General features: G+C 41.6%; 1 protein-coding gene across 1 annotated transcript in view; it reads left to right on the forward strand.

Annotated features, from left to right (window-relative positions):
- Positions 1 to 6,632: 6,632 nt before the first annotated feature.
- The window catches only part of dlgap3 (discs, large (Drosophila) homolog-associated protein 3), a 49,754-nt gene continuing 34,033 nt past the window's right edge, over positions 6,633 to 22,353 (forward strand). Inside the window, exon 1 of the mRNA XM_041809615.1 lies at positions 6,633 to 7,691. Within this exon, the coding sequence (XP_041665549.1) occupies positions 6,633 to 7,691 (1,059 nt within the window). The remainder of the gene's footprint in view (positions 7,692 to 22,353) is intronic.

Raw genomic sequence — 22,353 nt, forward strand, 5'->3', positions numbered from 1 at the left:
GTCACAATGTTACAGGCCGTTTTCGAATTGGCCTACTGCATACTCCTGCCAAACGCAGTATGCAGTATGTATTGTGCACTACATACTGCGTTTGACAGTAGTATGCAGTATGACTGCCAGTCCAACATTATAGTGTAGTATGCTTGGTCTGGTTTAGCTGGTTTCCAGTATACAGAAGTGCGTCATACCCTGGTCAATTGCAAACGACGCTACAGTGTTTTCCATCCATTTACGTACAGAAAAAATCTGGGAAGTGTTTTTATTTGATTTTTATAGCCGTTGTTTTTATCTTAGCATGTACAGTGCAGTGATACACTTGACAGCACCTCTCCAGCCGTAACAGCAAAACAAAAACAACAGTGACCTTATTACAACTTATTTCACTATATTACATGGTAAAAAGGTAGACATAAAAAGTAATGGCACTTCCATTTGTACCCGTCAGCCACTCCGGTGAAAGTTTCGCTGCTCTACGTCATTACAAACTCTGACCTGGCGCTTTGCATTGTGGGTAACAGTAGGTGAAGCTAACTGGTCCAATGCATACTGTGAAATTTTCCCAAATCAGTACGTCATCTGGGTATTTTTGACATACTGCAACCTTTGCATTAGTTTGCATACTGCATACTACATTTTTGGGCAAATCAGTACGCACTGCTAGTATAGTAGGAGAATTCAAAAACGGCCACAGACACTTTTATCCAAAGTTAAGGACCTGACTGGGATTTGAACCATCAATCTCCCAGACCAAAGTCAGCAGGATAGCCCACTGAGCTATCCAGCATCTCAGCTGAGAGCTGAGAGGAAGATCAGAAAAGGAGGGTGGAACTTTCTCCTAAGCAGGGAGTGCCAACCAAACCTGGGGGTGGGGCTAACTCCCCACATGACATCATGGGGGGAAAAATCTGGGAACAGCTTGTTTCAGTGCGTATTTTCTGAAAGGTGGAGAAAGAGAAGGTGGAAGGAAATGGATTTTACTGGTACTTGAGGTGATTGTGGACAGGCCAGGGGGACATATTTTTGTTAGAAAAGCCTGAAAAAGATCATACAAAGAGGCAATGTTGTGCAATGTTCTGCAGTTGACGTTTGCTTTGTGCATGTCTACTTATTTGGTTCTTAGAAGACATTTCAAAATTTTAGGAATGGCAATAATAATGGAAAAGTTTTCAGCTGAGGAAGGTCCACCAGTACAGCTTTTAATTGCACGTAGGTATTTTGTGCACGGCTGTAAATATCAGCAGAAGTTTCAGACACTGATGATTAACTTTTTGAGCTATTAGCTGTCATACTCATCCCTCATTCATGTAGAGTTCACTAATTGTATCTGTGCACATGATTGCAAGGCTGATCAGCAGTTACACTGCATCTCTGGACTTGTAGACTTTCAATATTCTCTTGTTTCTGAAAATCTTAACACAGACATCTAAAGCTCTAATGTTGCTTCTGTTCTCTTCATGACTTTGAGGGAAATCTAACAAAGCTTTCAGAGAAGGATTTTCACAGGATTACAATCTAAAGCTAATGAAATGCTTGCAGGTTTAAGGTGTCTCTCCTCTCCCTGAATATTTGTTTGAGCGTCTGAGCCTGCAGAAGGGTAAAAACGTTGCTATAAAAACAGATCAAAACACACACATCATGTTCTGTATTTGAGCTGCGAAACCCACTTTGACCCACGGCTCACCGAGGACGGCGGAGCGCCGGCAGACTCAGCTGTTAGCAAAGTGGGTCAGAGCAGCTGGCATGATGGTATGAATATTTAAAATGAAAGAGCTCCAGACTGAAGCCTCTGCAACATCACGTTGATGCCAAGCAGTGTTTAACAATGACAGCATGTTGTACCGCTCCAACTCCCGTCTGAGCAGCTTCTGAATATTTCTGCCTACACAGAGAGGCGGGGCAGCTTTTCTGAAGAGGAGTGGAAAAATTAAGAAATAAGAATGTGGAGGAGAACAGCAGAGAGGTAGAAATGATGGCATAAATGTGTGTACATTTTACTGTTTCCCACACTAATCTGAGATATGAAAAACTGAAATGACAGATTAATCAGCAGAGGCCAAACGATGAAGAAAAAAAACAACCTTTGTAATTAACTCACAACAGAGAAGTGCTGACAGAGAGGCAGACGGAGTGACAGCTGAAAACAAACAAAAAGCAAAGACAGGAGGAGAGCGACGTGACTGCAGGATGGATGGAAGTAGGTCAGGAGGAGAGACTGAGAGGAAGACGAGGGAGACGGTGGACGGACCTCTCCGTCTTCCCAGCTGCCTGTCACTACACATGGGTGGCTTTTAAACGTGCACGCTCACATCCACACACTCAGGAGTGTGAGCGCGTGATGCTGTGATTGACAGCTCCTAGCCTGCAGCCTGCTCCAAAGCCAAAGAGTTCATAATAAACAGAACATATTTTAATTTTCACCTCCAGGCAGAACTCTGCTCATTTTAGAGTGTCTTCATAAACACGGGCACACATGCAGGCACCAAAGATATCGATCTGATATCATTTTATATCTGCTTATTTATTATCTATACCTGCATGACCATATAAGGGAATAACATTCTAACTTTTGTACAACATAGTAATCATTTCTGCTTTTAGATTTTTTTGAGATATTTGTCCTGAATTTCCACAAAAGTTTAAGTAATATGCTTAAAATATTGGGAAAATATGCATCATAATTCAGGGAATTTTCTTGGAAATTTTCAAGTTTTTTCATGGAAATTCAATATTAATGTTCTTATATTTTTCTTTTGGTAAATTTATAGTAATATGGGAAAATTTGTGTGATGTTTGGAAACTTTTTTTATTTTTAGGCCCTTTTTATGGAAATCGAGGAAATTCATTTTTTTTTCTTTTTGAAAAGGAATTGTTTGAATGTTTGGATGTTTCATTTTTGTCATGGGAATTTGGAGAATGTTTTTGTACATTTTTAGGAATTTTTGGGGGGGATGGAGGTTGTTCTTAAATTTGGGGAATTTTTAGGAATTCAAATGGGGTTTTTATAATTCTTTTTACTGTTAAAAAAGGCTTTATGCGCACCGGCAGTCGAGTGGTCAAGGCACGCACCGAGTATGCGGGCGGCCCAGGTTCAAGTGCCTGTGGCACCATTTCCTGCATGTCTCTCCCTGCTCTCTTCCCTGTTTCCGAGCCTATCCAATTTCCTCCTCTACCTAATAAAGGCACGAAAAGGCCCAAAAAAAAAAAAAAAGCTAAGGTTTCTGGAGGTTAAAGGAAAATACTACTTCATTTATCTATTTGCACTATTTTAAGAACTGCCTCACTGACAATCAGGCTGTACCTCAGGCTCACTCTAACCAAAGGTGTTCCTCAGGGGTCAATCCTGGGTCCTCTCCTGTTTATTCTCTTTATAAATAACATCAATCAAAATATGTCTGATGATATTTTTTCTCTTTAATGCTGATGACTCTGTAATATACTGCTCAGCCCTCACCCCAGACCAAGCTCTCCCCCAGTTACAACTTGCTTTAAACACCCCCCAACAAAATTTATTTGACCTGAAACTCTTTACAAGAGTCATGCTCTTGTTAAATGCTAAATCTAAGCCACTAAGCCTGCCATCGATCTCCATTACTCAGAGTGCACGGACTGAGGCAGCCTCACACCTAACGACTTTTCCTCTGATTTCAAAGTCACAGACAAATTTCTAAAGTCAGAGTGAAATCATTGGAGTCTTGCTAAAGTTGCAAGACGCCCTCGACACCTTCGTAGCTCTTACAGGAATTTTTTTAGTGAGCCTGGAACTTGGGCAACTTTCCAGGGTCTTTAAAGATTAAATCCACACCAGTAACTCCACTATTGAACGTCTTTTCGTCCATTTTATAATTCATTTTTGGATGGTTCCTGCCTCTAGTGCAGTGGTCGTTGGAGATCCCCCAACTTCTATCACAGAGAAGCTAAGCCCCACCAAGATCCTATTGTATTACTGTTGCTAAAAATCATCATCCACTGATGTCTTTCATTGATAAAACTCTAAGCAAACGGTTCTACACATGTTTGCCTTTAAAAAAAAAACATTATATAAACTGTTAATGTAACCTAACCCTAACCCTAATCTAAACCTTCAGAGCAGACCAAGCTTTGCATTACAAGATCTTTGGCACCCAGAGCCCAGGATGGGAACCACTGTTCTAGCAGCTAATGCGGTCTGCCAAAATGTCTGTTGTATCCCACAATGCATTGTGACTGTACTGTGACAACCAATGGCAGGCTGTTCATGTCATGCTTTGCTGAAGCGAGCATGTGCAAACACTAAGAAACTGGAGGGGAGAGCCTGAATGACTGGAGAGAAAGAGACACAGAGAGGCCGTGACGTGTCCCTTTGTGTCTCTGCAGACAGGAACTGCTTTGAAGAATGACTCAAATTCCCAAAAGCTTAAAGACTTTTTTGTAAAAATGTGAATATTTCGAATACTTTTGTCACACAACGATTATTTTTTCACTTAATACATAGAAATCTTTCATTTTTAATTTCCATTCAGTTGTTTCTTTTGTCTTAATTGCCCATAACTTTTTTGAAAATTCAAGTGACATTGCTGCAGCACACATATTCTTAAAGCTCAGGTTGTCCTGATAAAAAAGGAGCCTGACTGTGCACCACAGGGTTGATGTTTTACAAGCTTTTTGAGACAAAGTCCAGAAAGGTTAAAAATAGCATGGGTCTGTGGGGAATTAACAGAAATCGTACCTCACCTTCTATCTTCTCCCATGACTCCACTTCACTGACATTTAAGGGCCACTGTTGGTTAGAAGACTCACCATCAACTGGTGTGAGTTCACTTCATCTAGTCCTACAAACGAGACCCTGCCTCGTCTGCCCGTGTGCCACGGCTGTCTGAAATCAGCCCACAGTTAGACCCTGACTCGGAAAGGCCTGTCGTCACGGCTACACCAATGACACGGCCGTCTGTGAGCGAGCTTCCTGGGTGGCGGCTCTCATTCAGCCAATCAAGCCAAACAGGCCACGCTCTATTTAATGATTATCCCAGCAGCTGTCCATTCTATCTGTCATCTCTGTGTGAAAGCTGGTGAACACGAGCGCAAATACACTCGCAGGAGCTCAGCGAGTCTCATCCAGCAGGGCCGACTCCCATCTCCTGATTTCATCTCAGCATAATCAAATCTGAAAATGAAGGGAAATACTTGAGTGCATTATAAACAGGCTTTGTGTTTGTGATTCATTACATAGTTAGCTAAGAACGTGGTTAATAGAGGATGTAATTACAGCAGCAATTAATGCCAGTCCAATAAAAGCCATGATTACCACATTTGAAATGTAATCTGAGATGCTGCAAAGAGAGAAAGACAAAGAAAAGCTTTATTCTGTTTCCATTCTGTTTACTTTTACTTACCACAAGCAGAGATAAGGCTTACATTGTTTTTCTTTCTCTCTGCAGCTTGGAAAGGTGTATTGATTTCATTTCCTGCATTTGTTTTGTTCAGATCCAGTCCTCTCCTGCACTTTTAGCCTTTGAGACCACGTCTGGACCGGTTTTCTTTTTGTCACCTGGATGTTATGAATCATGTTTTAATGCAGCTGGTTCTCAAACAGCGAATTGTCTCTGTAATTGATAGCAAAGATGCTTTTGAATATGCTTGGATGCTTGCCGCCGCTCTTTCTTCCTGGCATTAGGATGCAGCCGATCAATAAAAACACTGTTTTCCTCTGCCGTAAATCATGTGAATGCTCTGAGACTCCCTGAGGGCGGAAAAAGAGACAACAAGGAGCGCTGAGCTGATGAATATAACGATAAAAGAGGAGAGAGGAGCGTGAGGTGCTAAACTGGAGAGCAAGACAGAAAGTGAAGAGACAAAGGGAGGGAGAAAGAGACTAATAATCTTGATTTATCAGCACGGCAGCCTCCAGATGAATGAGGAGAAGGCGGCCATTGGTGGCCGCTTATTGCAGCCCACAGGATGAATGCCTGCTATTGCATTGTTTGTCCGCGGTCGGGTAAAAAATGAAGTGCAGAATCAATAAAAATGTTAATCAGGATAAGAAAAACATTACTTCCACTTTCATTTTAGCTGGCCTCTTGATAGAAGTGAGACAACAGTCTGGACATCAATCTAGAAATTCTATTTCTTTTTGATGTGATTCATCTGTGAGTCTGAGTCGTAAATTTCTCACAACTGCACCTTCAACCATCCATTCCTCTCACACAGTGCACAAACATCATAATAGCCAGTGGTGCTTTACTCGGAGTCTTATTTTGAAAGGAAATTATCTGTAGCTGAAGCCCTTGGTTCAACTCAAGTGTGTTTTCTTGTGTGAATTGTTTCGTCTGATCAGACAGTTTGAAATCTCATCAGCGACTGAGGTAACAGGCAGAGATCTGCCGCCCCTCCTCATCAGCTCACAGTTATCTGAGTAATGAGATGGAAAAATATTTCTGATTTCAAGGCTGAACACATGATGGAATTATTTGACAACACTCATATTTTCAGTCATTTCTCTGAAAGTATTCAATCCTGTTTTTGAGATATTTAAGCCGACTCTCTCTGTGTCTGCAGGTGAGACCGGTGCAGCCCTGTCACGCCCACAGCGCCCCCTTTCGGCCCGGACGGCCCACCATGCCCCGGCGCCTATGAAAGGGTACCATGTCAGCCGTAGCATGTCCCAGCACTCCTCTGGTGGTGGCGGAGGAGGCCCCTGCCACTGCTCTCCTGAGGACTGTGACGGACCAGGAAGGGACTACTACCAGGGTCACGATGGCCACTTCTACCCTTCAGGAGGACCAGCTGAAGCTCTGGCACTGGAGAGGCACCATTCCCACTCCCACTCCCACTCCCATAGCCATTCCGGAGGGGGAACATTCCCCCGTTCCCACCCCAGCCAGCACCCACCTCTCCAGTCGTTTGACTCTTGTGAGGAGTGCCTGTCAGGGCACGGAGGGAAGATGCACCGCATCCCCCCGAACCTGATGGACCAGTTCGAGAAGCAGGTGCCCTTTCATCCTGATGGCTTCCACACCCTGCAGTACCAGCGCACCACCAGCGGGGGTGCCGAGCAGCGCAGCGAGAGTCCCTCCCGGATCCGCCACCTGGTCAACTCGGTGCAACGCCTCTTTGCCAAGTCCCATTCCCTGGAGGCTCCATCCAAACGGGAGTACAACGGCACAAGAGGAGGCGGGGATTACCGAGGCGAGAGAGGGGGAGGCCACAGGAGTGGAGGCGAAGATGGAGGAGGCCACTACTCTGGACACCAGTCCCGCTCAACCAGGAGGAACAAGTCTCGAGAGCGTAGCAAGAGTGGAGACTCGCGGCACGAATCAGGTCGACGCCACCGCAGCAGGACGGCAGGTTGGTGGAGCTCCGATGACAACCTGGACAGCGATAGCAGCTTCCTTGTCAGTGGGGGAAGACGGGGGTATCCCAGTGGACACGAGAGCCTGGATGCAGCCATCCAGGAACTCACCATGAAGAGGCCCAAAGATCGTGGAGGTGGGCCGATGCCTGGGGAGTGCATAGCCTGTACCACGATGGCTCTGGCTGGTAGTGAAGGAGGGGGGCACCACGGGCATCATGGCCACTCTATGAAAAGGAGCACCTGGTCAGCCATGACAGTGAGTCAGGCCAGAGAGGTGTACCCCTCCACCAGGGGAGGAAGCTATGAAAAAGCTCTGGTGCCTGTGGAGAGTAAGCTGAAGGAGAGGTCTTTCCACTACTTGCAGGTGGGTGTACGCCCGAGCCAATGTGTGTGATCGTGTGATGAGAGTTTGTGAGTGACTTTGATGATCTGTGCCGACCTGCAGCTAAAAGAGGCAATTTAGCAAAGTTCTCATGCATAACAACATAGTTCATCAGCATATGTTGTCTTTTGGAGGTTATTCCTTAACTTTGACTTTTTTTTTTCATACAAAAACTTTGTTAAAGGTGGCAAGAATCAAACCAGGTTCTTGTTTTTTTTAAGGTGATATCTGGGGCTTTTTATGCCTTTAAAGAGAACAGAGGACAGTGGATGGACTCATGCAGGAAAGGAGCTGCAGACTGTACTTGGACCTGGGACACATGTACCAGTATACATGGGGCCCAACCTAGCCTGATAGGTTAGATGTAATTTCTGAGTGTCCTATAACTTAATGCTGTGTCAGCATTAAAGCTGTAATGAGTTTTTCGAAGATCCTGACACTGACTGAAATTTAAAAATGTCTCTACATGACCTTCAGACTACACACAAGATTATTTTTTTTAAAGTAACTGTTGAAAATGCTTGCCTTTAAAGAAGTAAAATTCCCATCATTTCCTCCATAGCAGATCTGATTTATTAGCCATAATGTCATAACCATCCAAGCTAGACTTACACTAAGCTGCCTGATAGTCAAACAATGGTGCATACTTTTGAAGAAGACATCCAGCACTGGCGTTACTAAAGCCGGAGCTTTCAGAGCCAAAGCAGTGTAGGTGCAGGAGAGGATGGGAGTGGTCTCTGAATGGGAAAGTCAGTTAGAGGCACTAATATTCAACCTTTTATATAACGTTTGTGACATACAGTGCTTAACAAATGTATTAGACCACCTGTCATATTTGTCTCAGAGACCATCCAGCATCATGAAGTGCTTTAATGTGGACTCTTTCATTTCAGTCAGCTCTCCACATTTTACCATTTTAAACAGGAATGAGGAATTTCAAACTGAATTCAATTTTTTTTTCCCAAATTTGAGCCGGCTCACTGGGCTTCTCTGAGAAGTCAGAAATGAATCAAGCATAACATTCAACCACTAAAACTCATTTTTCTCTTCAGGAATGACAGTAAATAACTATAATTTAACATATTAATCAAGAAATAATAATGTGCTTTACTATTTTTTCAGTTTTTTTGTAAATCAGTAAATTTGAAAATTCATGGATAACAATAATAATTATATTTTAGCATTAAAAATATAATTTCTGTTAAAGAGCTTCTACATATTGGTGTATTAACCATTGCAGAAACATCAGAAATGATTTTGGTAATTACCAATGCTGTTAATTTAGGGCAGCTGTGGCAGAAACCTTACTTTGGTTAGGGTTAGGGCGGTCTAATATATTTGTTAAGCACTGTATGTCGAGCATTGAGGTATAACCTTCAAAATAAGACTCTTAAGGCTTCCTGGAAAAGACAAAACTGCTCAATAATACCTTGTATAAAGAGTTATATATACATTTATGTACATTATATATATATGTGTACATATGAAAAAAAATATACTGTTGCAAAAATGAAGATAATAGTCCTTAATTTCCATCTGTCTTTATTTTAAAGGTCATCACTGTGGGTTCCTTATTTTCATCATAACATTAATCCCACTTTACAAGCTTTCTGTTTTAAAATTAAACTAGCATATACCAGCTGATCTCGCCCCCCTCGCCCCCCCTCAAACACACCCATGCACCCCTCCTCTTCCCTCACACACACAGCAGCTCGTCCGTTTTGCTTCTTTCTCTTCCTCACTGGTTCAGTCTTATCATCAGCAGTGTTTCTTTTATTAAATCACCTTAAAATATACATGATTTTTATTTGCTTTCACTTAGCTGATCTGGTGAGGAAGTCTTTCTGTGCTTATGGACCCATGTCTCAGTCCCCATCCCTAGGTAGTTTCCAGAAGAGGCCTGTGGCAACACCAGCCTACTACATTTATGACTGCAAATAATCATGGAGAATGATACACTTAAGGCCAGATTTAATCAGAAGACAGCTTTCACAGAACAAGATCAGCTAAAATAAGAGCGGCACTGTCCATGGAGGGTGCAACAAAAAGCAGAAAGTCCTTCAGGAGTTTTAAAACCCCAGTAGCTAATGCAGGAACGCTGCAGGATGCAGATGTGACTTTATTTAAAGAAAGGAGGCTGTTACAGAGTTCACGTGCAGCTTTCATTCATGCTGCTGTTGGCATAATGGAAATGCCCGCAGGATTAAAGGGGGCATTCCAGACCAGTGTTACTCATCCCTGCTCAACCAAAGAGCCGAAGTGTGGAAAAAATACCTTTGACAAAGCCACAATCCAAACCTGAGGATTTGAAAGCAATTACTAAATATATATATATTTTATTTAGAGCATGTAAAGAGCTTGGTTTCACCTTTTATTTCCATCATTTTTCTAAAACTGTTGTCATTTAAAGGTACAATGTGTAGAATTTGGCTGCATTTCGCCGAACAGAAACGGTGGGATAAACATGGGATATAATGTTTATATATTTATGTGAAGCATATTTATATAAGTGTACAATCATCCCCTTTAAACTTTCGTTTTCTTTTTACAAAATTAGAAAAAAGCTTTTGAAATTTACATAACCGCGGGTCGCCCTCACGGAGGCTGACATAACGAACCACCATGTTGTCTACGGCAACGTTTTGGGGACAGAAAGAGTGAAACACGATTTTTAAATAGGAACCTGCCCACCGGTCCTGAAAGCTACCTGGAAGGCAGGTGGAGAATAAGACTGACCTATAATCTATAAAAATAATGGTTACAAAAATGAATGATTGAACCCTCACCTCGTCACTGCTGTAAATGATGTCCGGCTCACGATCCTTTTTGGTCTTCACAGGCTCTCGTCACTGAGTGATGTGACGTTTTGGTAACAGATTGGCTCATTCTAAAATCTGAACACTAGATGTCGCTAAAATGCCAAATTCTACACATTATACCTTTAAGATAATTCAGTCAGGGCCACTTTGTGGAGAAACACATATAGTCATGGATGAAAGTATTGGCACCCCTGGAATTTTTCCAGAAAATACACCACTTCTCCCAGAAATTGTTGCAATTACAAATGTTTTTGGTATACATATGTTTATTTCCTTCATGTGCATTGGAACAACACAAAAAAAAAAAAAAAAAAAAAAAAAAAATAAAAAACCCAAAATTGACATAATTATACACAAAACTCAGAAATGGGTCGGACAAAATGATTGGCACCCTTTTAAAACTGTGAGTAAATCATTTCATTTCAAGCATGTGATGCTCATTTAAGCTCACCTATGGCAGTAACAGGTGCTGGCAATCTAGAAATCACACCTGAAGCCAGTTAGAATGTCTAAAAGTTGACTCAGCCTTTGTGTTGTGTGTCTGTGTGTGTCACACCAAGCATGGAGAAGAGAAAGAAGAGCCCAGAATTATCTGAGGACTTAAGAAGCAAAATTGTGGAAAAATATGAACAATCTCAAGGTTTCAAGACCATCTCCAGAGATCTTGACATTCCTTTGTCCACTGTGTGTAATATAATCAAGAAGTTTATAACCCATGGAGCTGTGGCTAATCTCCCTGGACGTGGACAGAAGAGAAAAACTGACAAAAGAATGCAACGCAGGATAGTTGGAATGGTGGATAAACATCCTCAGTCAACTTCCACACAAATTCAGGCTGTCCTGCAGACTCAGGGTGCAAAAGTGTCAGCTGGGACCATACGTGGTCATCTGAATGAGATGAAGCGCTATGGCAGGAGACCGAGGAGAACCCCACTGCTGACAAAGAGACATAAAAAAGCCAGACTGGAGTTTGCAAAAATGTACCTGAGTAAGCCTCAATCCTGCTGGGAGAACATTTTGTGGACAGATGAGACTAAGGTAGAGCTTTTTGGAAAAGCACATCATTCTACTGTTTACAGAAAACAGAATGAGGCCTACAAAGAAAAGAACACAGTACCTACAGTCAAACATGGTGGAGCTTCAAGGATGTTTTGGGGTTATTTTGCTGCCTCTGGCACTGGGTGCCTTGACTGTGTGCAAGGAATCATGAAATCTGGAGACTATAGATTTTGGGCCACAATGTAGGGCCTAGGGTCAGAAAGCTGGGTCTGCATCAGAGGTCATGGGTGTTCCAGCAGGACAATGACCCCAAACATACCTCAAAAAGCACCAAGAAATGGTTGGAGACAAAGCTGGAGAGTTCTGAAGTGGCCAGCAATGAGTCCAGATCTAAATCCCATTAACCACCTATGGAGAGATCTTAAAACTGCTGTTGAAGAAGCACCCATCAAATCTGAGAGACCTGGAGCAGTTTGCAAAAGAAGAGTGGTCCACAATTCCAGTTGAGAGGTGTAAGAAGCTGTTTTGTGTAAAATCATGTCAATTTTGGCTTTTTTCTTCTGCTTTTTGTGTTGTTCCAATGCACATATAGGAAATAAACATGTCGTCCACGACTGTATGATTTGCAGTTCTAAATATTTTTTATTTATTACATATGAATTTACTCTTATTGCTGTTATTTATATTTGGTGATGTGGCTGCTCTGGGATCCTGCTGATCCTGAGCTGGAATGGCGCTTTTCCTATGCCTACAGGGAAAGCCTGAGGCAAGAAGAGAGGCAGCAATGACAACAGAATGACATTGATTAAGTCAGATATAGTATAAAAGAGGAGCTGGGGTGGAGGAGGGTTGCAAAAAGCAGCTTGCAGAGGGAGCAGCAAAGCACAGCCAGGGTAAAGCCGTTTAGATATGGCAACATGGGTGCAATTAGCTATTAGCATGCTTAATTGTTTTTCTAATTAAGCATTAAAAGAGCCACATGTGGCTCAACAAGTGTTGAGTATCACTGCTCCAGACCATCATGAAATACATTTAGGACTGAAGAGTACAGGTGTTTGGCACCTTTAAAAATCTCCTTAATAAAAATAAAAATATTGATGTAACAGGAAAAAGGGTCCCAGAGTTCAAAGTATTAGCTGTTCACCTGAGAGACCTCATTAAATGAACAATGAAAGCTTTTCTGTGCTTTTATGTGTGAAAGTGTTTCTGTGACGTTCACACCACAAAAGCCTTTGAATTAAAATTGACTTGAAATTGAAAACTATTATTGTCACCCACACAGAGATATTTAATGACTCTCAGCAGTCTGTCTCCGAGTTCCTGTCCCCGTGGTCTACCTTCAAATCCAGCAAATGTAATTTTCCGTGTGCCCCTCTCTCATTTGGACTCGTGAATCCGGTGAAATGAAAAGCTAGAGGCTCTCACAGACAAAATCAGCGCACACATATAAACACACCCGCGCAAAGCTCCAGCTGTGCAGAGGTGGAGCTGTCACGCAGGCTGTGTTTCTACGGAAACAGCAGGTAGCCGCAGGAGTCCCTGGTGTTTTTCCAACTCTCATCCTTTAGACACAGCTGAGGTCTGCTGATAGAAGAGACCCAGAGAGTATGTTTGTGTGTTACTGTTTTCAAAGTACAATCCTGACACAATTTGCCTCCGTGCCCGAGGCTGCCACCACATTCACACCTTAGGACACGAAAATAAACTCGCCCAGTGCAGCTTTTGTTATGATCCCCAGTGTCACTGACACTTCTGTGAGAATGGGGTAGAGACAGCATGTGGAGTGAATCTGTGCTGGAGTTAGCCAGATTGATCTTTGGTTCAGAGCACAGTCCTGTAGCTGCAGATAGAGAGCTGTTCAGGTCTTCTCCACAGTGATGGACCTTTGGATCAGCAGTCACACAGGTACCAATAATAAGCAGCAGCTCTGAGCTGAAGCCTTGTTCTGTATTACAAAAAGTGAGGATGATTACTGCCAGACAAGTTCAGACAGAATGTAAGAAGTCTAGACTAGATCTGGGGTGGCTGGGGCTCAGGTGGTCTCTACCAGAAGGTTAGGGGTTCAAACACCAGACGCTAGAGCAGTGTTACTCAACCCTGCTCAACCAAAAAGCCAAATTGTTGGCACAATACATTTGCAAGAGCCACAATCTGAGTGGTGAAAAGTGGCAATTAAAATTAGTTGAAGGTGGCAAAAATGGTCAAAAAGCAACAAACACTGCGAGAAAAGTGGCAAGTGACCAAATAATGAGTTAAAAGTGGCAAGAAATGTGCAAAAATGACTAATGACTAAGATGGGCAAAAATCGGAAAAAAAAGGTGGGAAAAATGGGCAAAAAGTGGCATCTAATTGCAAAGGCAGCTTAATTTGGTGAAAAAGGGGCAAAAAATGGTAAAAGGCAGCTTAAATGGGTGAAAAGTGTGCAAAAATGGTAAAAAGCAGAATAAAAGTGTCAAAAAGGAGAAAAGTGACAGAAAGAAGTGGTGAAATGGGCTTAGAGCAGCAAATACTGGAAGGAAAGTGGGCTTAAAAGGGCAGAAAGTGGCCAAAATGGGAAGGAAGTGACCAAATAATAAAAGTGGCCAAAAAAATGTGCAAAAAATGAGTGAAACATGACTAAGATGGGCAAAAATTAGAAAAAGGGTGGGATAAATGGACATAAAGTGGCATTTAATTGCAAAGGCAGCTTAAATCGGTGAAAAGTGTCAAAAAGGGGCAAAAAATGGTAAAAAGCAGAATAAAAGAGTCAAAAAGGGGAGAAAAGTGACAAAAAGAAGTGGCAAAAATGGATGAAAAGTGGCTAAAAAATGAGATACAGGTGACAAAAATGGTCTTAGAGTGGCAAAAATGTAGAGAAAACTGAGTGAAAAGTGACCAAAATGGGCAAAATCGGAAAAAAAAGTGGGAGAAACGGGCAAAAAGTGGCATTTAATTGCAAAAGGCAGCTTAAATGGGCGAAAAGTGGCAAATAGGAGCAAAAAAGGGTAAAAAGCAGAATAAAAGTGTTAAAAAGGGAGAAAAGTGACAAAAAGAAGTGGCTAAAATGAGCTTAGAGTGGCAAACACTGGGAGGAAAGTGGCAAAAAAGGGCAGAAAGTGGAAAAAATGGGTGAAAAGAGGGTTGGGGGGGGGGTGAGATACAGGTGGCAAAAATGGTCCAAAAGTAGCAAAAAAGGTGAGAAAGATGAGTGAAAAGTGACCAAAATGGGCAAAAATCAGAAAAAAGATGGGATAAATGGGCAAAAGCATGAAAGAGTGGCAAAATGGGAAGTTAGTGGCATTTAATTGCAAAAGGCAGCTTAAATGGGCAAAAAGTGGCAAGACAAGGATAAAAGGGGCACAAAACTGCAAAAAGCTGGATAAAAGTGGCAAAAATGGAATTAAAGTAGCAAAAAATTGCAAACAAAGGCGGTGGAAATATGCAGAAAAAAAATAGAGATTAACAATTAAGTCTGACAATTCAAGCCTACTGTATAAGTGTGGGCAACAAACTGATTAATGTTACTTGCAATGGATAATTTCTGAGATAATTGTTTCCCATTTTTAAGGTTTTCTGGGGGAATAATGTTTCAAATTAAGATATGAAAGAGCCACAAATCATCACAAATGAGCCACACGTTGAGTATTACTGTGCTAGAGTCACATGTCATGTTTGTATGTATTAGTGTAGTTTATACTGATGAACCCTTATGCGTGTGAATGTGACCTGCACTGTAAAAGCTGATTGGAGGAACATTCTGTCTGTCACATTCATGACAGGCCAATCAGAGCGACAAGACAAGGTGACGTATGCATGCGCCTCTCTTGAGCTGACAGGCTACCGCTGTCATAGGTTGTTAATGGCGGGGCTTCTTGGTGAATAAAAATACTGCCAAGGCCCAACCGGTGATATACAGAAAACATCTTCTCTGCCAAAACAAGCTTTCAGTTTGGCTCCAGAAATGTGGTCCAGTTCTGATTAAACTGCCACTTCCCTACAGCTACATCAGAGCTAACAGCTACTGCAGCAGCAACTATTTGATACACAGGCAAACCTCACCAGAAACGATCACAAACCCACGCCAAAGCAGACCGGGAAGAGAGCTAAAACATCTTCTCTGCCCTTGTTTTGATAAAGAAATGTCCAGTTCTGACAAAACTGCTGCTGTAGCTAAGTCCCCTTTTTTCATTTTTTTGTGCAGAAACCTGGTAAAGGTCTGGTAAAATTGGTGCTTAACTACAGTTATACCCGAGCACGACTAAACCCCGCCTGTAGCTACCGTTTCATTCTCTAAATGAAGTTGATTGGTCCTAACAGCGTTCGGTTCAGCACAAATGGAGCTTTTCAAGATGAATTTGCCTAACGATAGGGAGCTATGCAAATATGCCGTAACTACAACACTCTGAGCTGAAGGTCACCAGGTAACACGGTCACTTGTCAAAACATAACACCAGCTTTGGATTCATGATCATGTTTTGCCTAGTTTCTGATAAATACACCACACTCCAAATCATTATGTAAATGATATTTTTCTCTGATTTTCCTAAATATTCAATGCAAATGACAGTCAGTATAATTTTCAAGTCATCAACAATCAAAAACATCTTAACAGGCCAAGTTCCATGTTAACATAGGAGCCCTTCTTTGATATCTCCTTCACTATTCTTGCATCCATTGAACTTGTGAGTTTTTGGAGAGTTTGTGCTTGAATTTCTTTGCAGGATGTCAGAATATCCTCCCAGAGCTGCTGTTCTGATGTGAACTGCCTCCCACCCTCATAGATCTTTAGCTTGAGGATGCTCCAAAGGTTCTCAGTAGGGTTAAAGGTCAGGGGAGGATGGGGGCCACACCATGAGTTTCTCTCCTTTTATGCCCATAGCAGCCAATGACACAGAGGGATTCTTTGCAGCATGAGATGGTGCATTGTCATGCATGAAGATCATTTTGCTACAGAAGGAACTGTTCTTCTTTTTGTACCATGGAAGAAAGTGGTCAGTCAGAAACTCTCTATACTTTGGCGAGATCATTTTCACACCTTCAGGGACCCTAAAGGGGCCTACCAGCTCTCTCCTCATGAATCCGGCCCTAAACATGACCCCGCCCCCTCCTTGCTGATGTCACAGCCTTGTTGGGACACGTGGGAAATATCTAATGTTTTCATACCTTGTCCAAGGTATTGCACTATTTGAGGCTTTTCAGCAGCAGAGATCCTTTTTCTTTCCCATATTGCTGAAACCTGTGGCCTGCTTAATAATGTGGAACGTCCTTCTTCAGTAGTTTTCTTTTAATTGGGCTCACCTGACAAACTAATGATCACAGGTGTCTGAGATTGATTTCAGTGATCCAAAGAGCCCTGAGACACATAAACATCCATGAGTTTAACTGAAAAACAGGAAAAATTAGTGTTTATGACACTAAAATCGAATTTTCATAATAATTTGGAACACAGTTTACTTTTCCTGCTTAAGCTCACACATTTTATTCATAAAAGAATAATTTTGCAATTTAAACAGAATTTGTTTCTTTGTCTTTACTAAGGGAGTGTATGTAAACTTCTGACTTTGAAGAAAGTAATAAAAATCTAGTATGAATCATTTTCTGTGATCTTCTTCATAAAAACAACCATAATGTCTTGCAGTCAAACTGGCATTTAAATGGTTATAATTCCCCAAAATATTCAAATATTTGGTCGTTTTTGGACAGGTTTGAAGTTGGTGAATAGAATACATTTTAAAACTAGAAAAGCACTCAGAGAGCACAGACCTCTGCCATCAGCCCTATCTCCCAATAGTGAAGAATCCTTTTAAAACATTCCTGGATCCAGACGGGGATCTGGATCACTCCCAAAATCTAATCAGTTCTTTTTTATGCCATTTCTGACATTTTCTGAAAATTTCATCAAAATCCATCCATATCTCTTTGAGTTATGTTGCTAACAAACAAACAAACTAAGGAGGTAAAACTAGGGAGGATGCACTGATGGCCTAGCGGTCTAAGGCGTGACCCATGTACGCAGGCAGCCCAGGTCTGAATCTTGTCCCATTTCAAACTCCTTCCACTGTCAAATAAAGGCACTAAAAAGCCCAAAAATAAATCTTTTGAAAAAACATAGGGATTTATAATTTAATTTTTAAAATTATTTATAAAATGTTTTTCACTGAGGACATTTCTGGTCATGAATGTCTTATTAGAGGAGGAAACTTGTACAGAGTAAGCAATACAACCTTTAAAAATGAATTTGAAATTGAAGATGTATCAAGAAAACAACCTTCCTTTGTCATGCCATCTGCAGACAAATCACTGCAGAGTAAATCACCCTTTTGGACAAAAATGTCCAAAGTGATACTGAGGGGTAAGGAAGATATTTTGCCTTTGAGTTTGCTGATTTGTAAAAAGTATTGTGCCGACAGAGATCCAAACACCAAAAATCCTTGGTCTGCCATGAACCACTGTCCTCACAGTTTGTTCCTCAGTCCAAACACCGACTGAAGACACTGTGAAGGAGACTGACTTCATATTTGATGTTTAGAAACAGCTGAAGCCAGGTCAGATTTGTTCTGCAGTTCAGTCAAGGACGTTAGCAAAGTTCTGAGTTCTGACAGCCCTGAAAGTCAACAGATAGATTTAAAAACTCACAAAGCTCTGCTCTGATTTTGTTTTTTTGTTGCTGGGGTGACATTGCGATTCTTTTGAAGAGGAATATAAAGAGCAGTGAATTTATGAGAACTTTCAGCCACTTGAAATAACACACAACTATTTCTATAATTCAGGAGAGTATCAACATTCGTTTGCTACAAGCTACTTAGCATTTTGTGACAGAACTATGACTAACAAACACCCTGTGAGCTACTAGCATGTCAGGTTTGGACATCACTGGGAACCGCTGATGCACTGAGCATGACAGAAGTGAAAATCAAAACAAGCAGATAAAAGAGGTGAATATTCACAAGTCTGAGCCGTCGTGGTTGAGGCAAAGAATCATGTGAGGTTTCCTCCCCCGGTGTCGACGGCAATCACGATGTGCTGCATCAGACCCTCGCTCTCTCTATTCCCTCTGCCTTCCCTTTCCCCTCGGCCTGAGTCTGTTAGATAAGAAACGATAAAAAAAGAGGGAATATGGAGCCAAAGTGAAATGAAGACAGAAACAGCAAGGGAGCCGGAGACAAAGATCGAGGGGGGAAAAGAGCAAGGTAGAGGGATGCAGAGATAGCAGAGCTAGCCGAGGGAAGGAGCGGAGATAAAGGAGGTGATGGTAGCCACGGGGCAGAGCGGGATGAGGAGAGAAAGAGCAGGAGGAGAAAATGAGTGAGATAGTGGAAGGCCATGGGGATCGGGAGATTAGGCTGAATCATCTTTTAAGTGATGACCTTAAAAACACACACTCAACTGGATGCTAAACCCCCGGGCCTCGACCGTGTGTGTGTGTCTGTGTGACAGTGTGTGTAGGTGTTTTCATTTGATTACACTCCAGTGTGAGGATACACACAACACAGCATTTGCAAAAATGCTTTAAAGCTTTCATCGTGACGGGGACAGAAGTGGGATCAAATGGTGCACACGGACTCACAAACACAAATATTGACTTATTTTACAGAGCGCTGCTCCACACAGGGACGATCGGTCCTCACGTATTTTCAAATTAAAGCTGCTTTTGTTAATGTTTTCATTTTAGCGATGGATTCAACAACTAATATTATGAGCAGTGCTCCTGTTAGCTACAGGCTTTTAAGCTTCTTAATTCTTTTTTTCTGTTTTCAAGATAATGAAATGTGGTCATATCCAACTATTTTAAAAATGATAGACTCTCTCACTGTACTGATGCCAAGCACAGTTAGTTAACTCAAACAGCATGCATCAGATAGAAATCATGCAAAGCTGGACTGGCTTTCACACTAGAAACAGTCCCTTTGACTCTTTTCATATTTATATTGCATATTTAAAAGGATAATGCATCATCACTTCCTGTTTTCCAGAGTGACCTCACCACCGCTGAGATAAAAACAAACCCTGAAGCAGGAGTCATCAAGTGCATTTGCACAACGGCTGGATTTACCCTTGACAGAGACTCTGAGCGCCGTAATTTCAAATAAACCTAAACTAGATAAAATATTTTGGTCTGATTAACATATTATTGTATTAGTATTTGCATTTTCTTTCAAAATGCAGGCAGATCTTCGGCATTACCAGTGAGATCTATCCCTATTATGTAAAAAGCAGCAAACCATGAGGAGACAGGCCTGCCCTCAGGATATGCTGGGCTGATGAAAATCTCAGTGGGCCCTCCAGAATTGTGATTTTGCACCAATATTAACTCATTTTTGGCCCTTTTAATCCCTTTTCACGGCTTCATTCGGACATTTCTGCCAAATTTTCACACGCTTAACCCATTTTTTAACCCCCTTTCCATTACATTTTTTGCACAATTTTTGCCACTTTTAACCCATTTTTAAAAACTTTTTGCCTCTTTTTACCTCTTTTACCAATCTTTGCAACATTTTAAGCACTTTTCACCACATATATTGCACCTTTGTACTGCTCCACAACCCATTTTGACACTCGTCACCAATTTTTGCCAATTCTAACCCCTTTTCACAAATGTTTGCAACATTTCTGTCAGTCTTAACCCATTTTTTAAAAGTTATTTACTTATAAAATCTGGCAAGTGAATCTCTGTAAAATCAGATCAAATGTTAAGTCATTTTAAAACTATATCAATATTAACCAGTTTGTGATGGATTTATCAGCTGCAGACATCCATCCAGTAGGTGATTTGAGGGGGATGAGGGGGGATGGCGTCCCCCTTGTTAGCAAAATGACCAAAATGCGTCCCCCGTTGTTAACCTGCCACCCCCTCTCTGTCAGGGCAGAGCAGGGATGCTTAGTTGAGTATGTTCTGCCTGACTCATTGATCCTTTACAGGGTTTCCCATTTATGTATTAAACTGCAGCGGATCACCACTGTTTAATTAGCCCCCTGTTTCATGTCGGCATTCCCATCCAGCATGATTTGTACTGTCCCATGGATGCACAGCCTAGAGTGAGGGGGGGCTTACCAGGAGGGAAAATAGCAGGCACACGGGCATGCTAATAGCATCACCAGAATGGCGTCAAAAAGAAAAGGAGGACAGGTTGACTTTCATTTATTTTTCAAAAAGAAAAAGTGAGAAATTAGCTTGGATTTGATTCCTGTCCAGACTATGCATGAAAATTAGCCAGTGATACACAGGTAACGTTGCCGGTGCAACTTTGACCTTTTCCTAGGTGACTGCTTTACATGAAGTAACATTAAATATCTGTAAAATTTCCACAATTAAAAATGTGTTTTTCTTCTTGTCCTTTCAGGGAAATGTTTGCACATAATAACATTACATTCTGTACAGTGAAACTCGAAGTTTGACACTGTAGGCCAGTGATACTCAACCCGCGGCTCGCGAGCCACATGTGGCTCTTTAATGACTCGTTGCGGCTCTTTTAAGTCCTACTGCCTCTTAAAAATATATAATGGAATGAATGGAATAACCCACTGGTTCCCAACCTGGGGTCCAGGACCCCCAGGGGGGGGCGCCAAAGATCTTAGGGGGGGTGCAAGGCTTTGTCTGCTCTGAGGCTGCCAAAATTAGATTTGCAAATATTGACCAAAGCCATGATGAAGCCATTAGTGAGTCGTTTATGCAAAGGTCTTTTGATAAGGAAAGCATGCATAGGTGTTTTTTAAGGTTTTAATCAGTGAAACGATTAAAATCTATGGTGATTTTTGGCTGCAAAGTGTCACTTTTTCTTCTCTCTTGGGTCCTGGGGGGTACATGAACATTAGGTACATGTAGGGAAAATGGTTGGGAAACACTGGAATAACCAATGGTACAGGAAAATGTCTAAATAACCTTACAACGGTTTACATTGTGGTGTTATTTATTTTAGAAATGCATATCTCCTAACACAGTGAATGCATTTATTATTTTATATTCAGAGAGGAGGACTGTGGGTAGAGACAGAATTGGGAGGAGAGAGTGAGAGACACGTGTTGGAAAAGGGTTGCAGGCTGAACCCTGGCTGCCTGTGCACAAGGGACACAACCCAACCACTGGGCCAGGGGTCATCCACTGCATGTGTACAAGGGCCAGTTTTTGTCCTTGATGGACGCTTTTGGGGACTGGACTTTCAAATAATGTCTAATTATCAATTTTTTTTAGAAATATTCTTTTTGGGGTTTTTTAACAAATGTCTGCCATTGGTAAAAAATAAGAAAGTGAGATTCATCCATGTACCATAGCCAGCCACCAGGGGGCGATTGAGACATTTGAGCTGCATTTTCCTGGGGCTGTTATGTTCTCCATCACTGATATCAATAAAAAAAATAGCTGTGTCCTGATAGGTAAAAAAAAAAAAAAAAACATGCAAGAATCAGGATTCATTCTATAGCAGGAAAAGACCTAAAAACCTCAATTCTGATCAAGAATGAGCTGAAAAGTTTGTGTTTATCATGCATCTTATTTGCAAATACAAGCTGGCAGGTAGATTTTTGTAAAAAGGATAAAATATTAAACCAAGCTGGACAGTTTGTTTAATCTTAATTGTTCCTCAACATAATTTTTTTCTACTGAATATTTCTGAATTTGTTCATGTCCAGGGAGCTGGATGGGAAGATTTAGGGGTCTGATGTGGCCCTTGGGCAGCTAGTTGATGATCCCTGCACCAGGCCATCTGCGCCCCAGTGAAGGCTTTTCTGTTTGTATTGTGTATGCATCACTGTAGATATCAGCAGCTAGAATGACAACCTTTCCAGCAGGTTTTGTGTTCTGATCCTTCTAGTGTTGATCGTACAGCCAGAAAATAAAAGAGGGAATGACA

The sequence above is a fragment of the Cheilinus undulatus genome, linkage group 16, assembly GCF_018320785.1.
Source record: "Cheilinus undulatus linkage group 16, ASM1832078v1, whole genome shotgun sequence".
NCBI classification, from domain to species: Eukaryota; Metazoa; Chordata; class Actinopteri; order Labriformes; family Labridae; genus Cheilinus; species Cheilinus undulatus.